This window comes from Penaeus chinensis, chromosome 16 (assembly GCF_019202785.1).
Source record: "Penaeus chinensis breed Huanghai No. 1 chromosome 16, ASM1920278v2, whole genome shotgun sequence".
Classification (NCBI taxonomy): domain Eukaryota; kingdom Metazoa; phylum Arthropoda; class Malacostraca; order Decapoda; family Penaeidae; genus Penaeus; species Penaeus chinensis.
Genome location: NC_061834.1, coordinates 35,309,588 through 35,312,087, shown reverse-complemented (window position 1 = coordinate 35,312,087; position 2,500 = coordinate 35,309,588). Strand labels below are relative to the sequence as shown.

General features: G+C 34.3%; 1 protein-coding gene across 2 annotated transcripts in view; it reads left to right on the top strand.

Annotated features, from left to right (window-relative positions):
* LOC125033449 (sulfotransferase 1B1-like) overlaps window positions 1-2,178 on the top strand; it is a 4,608-nt gene extending 2,430 nt beyond the window's left edge. For both annotated transcript variants that reach the window (XM_047624965.1, XM_047624966.1), the window contains 5 exons: window positions 1-172; window positions 578-704; window positions 1,226-1,362; window positions 1,509-1,650; window positions 1,853-2,178. The exon at window positions 1-172 is cut by the window's left edge and continues 40 nt beyond it. In XM_047624965.1, the coding sequence (XP_047480921.1) occupies window positions 1-172; window positions 578-704; window positions 1,226-1,362; window positions 1,509-1,650; window positions 1,853-1,989 (715 nt within the window). In that variant the 3' untranslated portion in view covers window positions 1,990-2,178. The remainder of the gene's footprint in view (window positions 173-577; window positions 705-1,225; window positions 1,363-1,508; window positions 1,651-1,852) is intronic.
* Window positions 2,179-2,500: the final 322 nt, after the last annotated feature.

The window sequence follows — 2,500 nt, the reverse complement described above, 5'->3', positions numbered from 1 at the left end:
TAACTTTGAGAAGACTGGTGCAGCAAATGAGGTTTTAGAAACAAGATTCCCCTATCTGGAGTACCCATATCCAGGCATAAAGTCAGTCGCTGCCAAACCAGGACCTCGGTTGATCAAGACCCACCTGCCCTTGGCTCTGTTACCAACTTCATTTGACAATAGTAATGCAAAGGTAATGTTCCGTGTGACACCCATCTCCATATATAACTTCATGGACGAGCTGTATTTTAGTCCTTATTACTTTTAACTTCATTTTACTGTGCCTGGTAGCTGTATTGTAAGCATGAGGGAAGGAAAGAGAGAGAGAGAAGGAGAGGAAGAGGGAAAGATGGAGGGAAAGGAAAGAAAGTGAGTGGGAGGGAAAGATGGAGAGAAAGTGAGAAGGAGGATAAGAGGGAGAAAAAGAGAGGGAAGGGAGAAAGGAAGAGAATGTGTCTGCAACTGCTAGTCTGAAAGAGAGGCGGGACAAAGGAAAGAAAGAGAAGTAGAGGTAGAGAAAGAGAAAGTGTGTGTTTGTGTGTTAAATGTGTGTTTTGGTTTTGTTGTGGCATCTAATTCTGAGTGTTTCCCTTTGCAGCTGATTTACATTACCCGTAATCCTCGTGATGCAGCAGTCTCCTACTTCCACTTCATGAAACTTTTGACCGCTTGCAGTTACCAGGGAAGTCTATCAACATTCTTCAAGATGTTCCTGTCTGATATGGGTAAACTAATGATTTACATTTGCTTTCTTTTTGGACATTTTTTAAAGTTCTTGTTTCTGCTTCTGATGTAAAGACTTATTATACTTACTACTTTTCATCTCCTCTCACTCATTCAGCAAGCTAGAGCTGTCAAGATCCTCTTTAGAAAAATAAAATATTTCTACCTCATTCAGATATCTTAGTACAGTACAAGATTTTTATTTTGCATTTATTTCTTCTAAAATATATTTTGGATATATTTCTTATTCCTTTTAAGCTTGGTATTTTCTATACCCGGGTCTCTGATGCACAGTAACTTAATTGGCTATCAGCCTTGCCACAGGTCACCTAGTACACAAACCATTCACTTTCTGTAAATCATTACCATGAATGATGATCATCATTTGTTTTTGTTGCTGTCCTTGTTTAAATTATCTGTTTCTGCAGAAATATTACTAAAACATGGATAAATAGAAGCCAAAAAAAAGTTAATTTTCTCACATATATGATGTTCATGTCAAACAATGTTTTTCTGGTTACAGTTATGTATAGCCCTTTCTTTGACCATGTGCTGGGTTACTGGAAACGCAGAGAAGAGTCAAATATTCTGTTTGTTAAATATGAAGACCTCCTTAAGGACCCAGTAAATATAATTAAGAAAATTGCTGAATTTTTAGGGGTAAATATAAATCTGTTTTACTGTTGAAACACTAATTTACAATAAATTTCCTTATAATGGATGTAATAACTGTTCATATTTTTCTCCAAGCCAAAGGCACTTTATGAGATTCATTGATTCTTGTTTTATAATATTTGTTTCTTAAGGTGGAAGTGTGTGATGCAGATGTGGAGTACATTGCACACTCAACATCATTTAAGTCTATGTCTGCAAATGCTAGTGTGAATTATGAGCATTGGAAGGATCTGGGATTTGCACACAAGGATAAAGGAAAATTCTTAAGGAAAGGTAAACATTAAGTGTATCTTTTTTTCTTTAATAAGTGGAATTACATAAAAGGGCTCACTGAATTTCAGCTTAGCCTAAACTAGTAATCAATATAATAGATGCAGTATATTTTATCAATTCTTTAAAATAAAAGTACTTAGAGCAGTCACTTTTTAGTTCCCTCCACCTCACCCTTGTGTTATACATTTATATATTTTAACAGGTAAAGTAGGAGATTGGCAGAACCATATGACCGAAGCAGAAGTTGCAGCCTTTGAAGAATGGGAGAAGAAACATTTGGCCAACTCTGATCTTACTTTTACATTTACATTACCAGAGGCAGAAATTGATGTGGCTTGATAATAAAAATGCAGAAGTAGATCATTAATATATATGTAATGTTTTATGTAGTCTTATAAATATTTATAAACTCTGAAGTATTGCATTACTGAACTATTATTTTCATGTAGATATTTTTAATATATATATATATACATTATGATTATGATATACAAAAGACTATATGTATAAAATAAAACTGAGATATACTGTCTTGTTAAAATGATACCTACAACATACAGCAGTTGCTGTAGGGACTAGTTTTAGATAACACAGAATATGATTTTCTGAAAATTTCATTTCTTTTGCCAATTATATTCCACCTTGAGGATGGCCAGATTTCTTAATGGTACAGTTCTCATATTAACTTTACAAAATTTTCATGTGATGTTTCATTTCAAATATCCATAAGTAAATTAAGTATTGTCCAGCAGAATATGGTACTATTGCATAGAAATGACGGTTGTGAAAATCAAGTTCAAAGCAGTTCTTTGAGTGTCCTGTGGTAGTCCGGTGGATTGTTGCAGTTAGA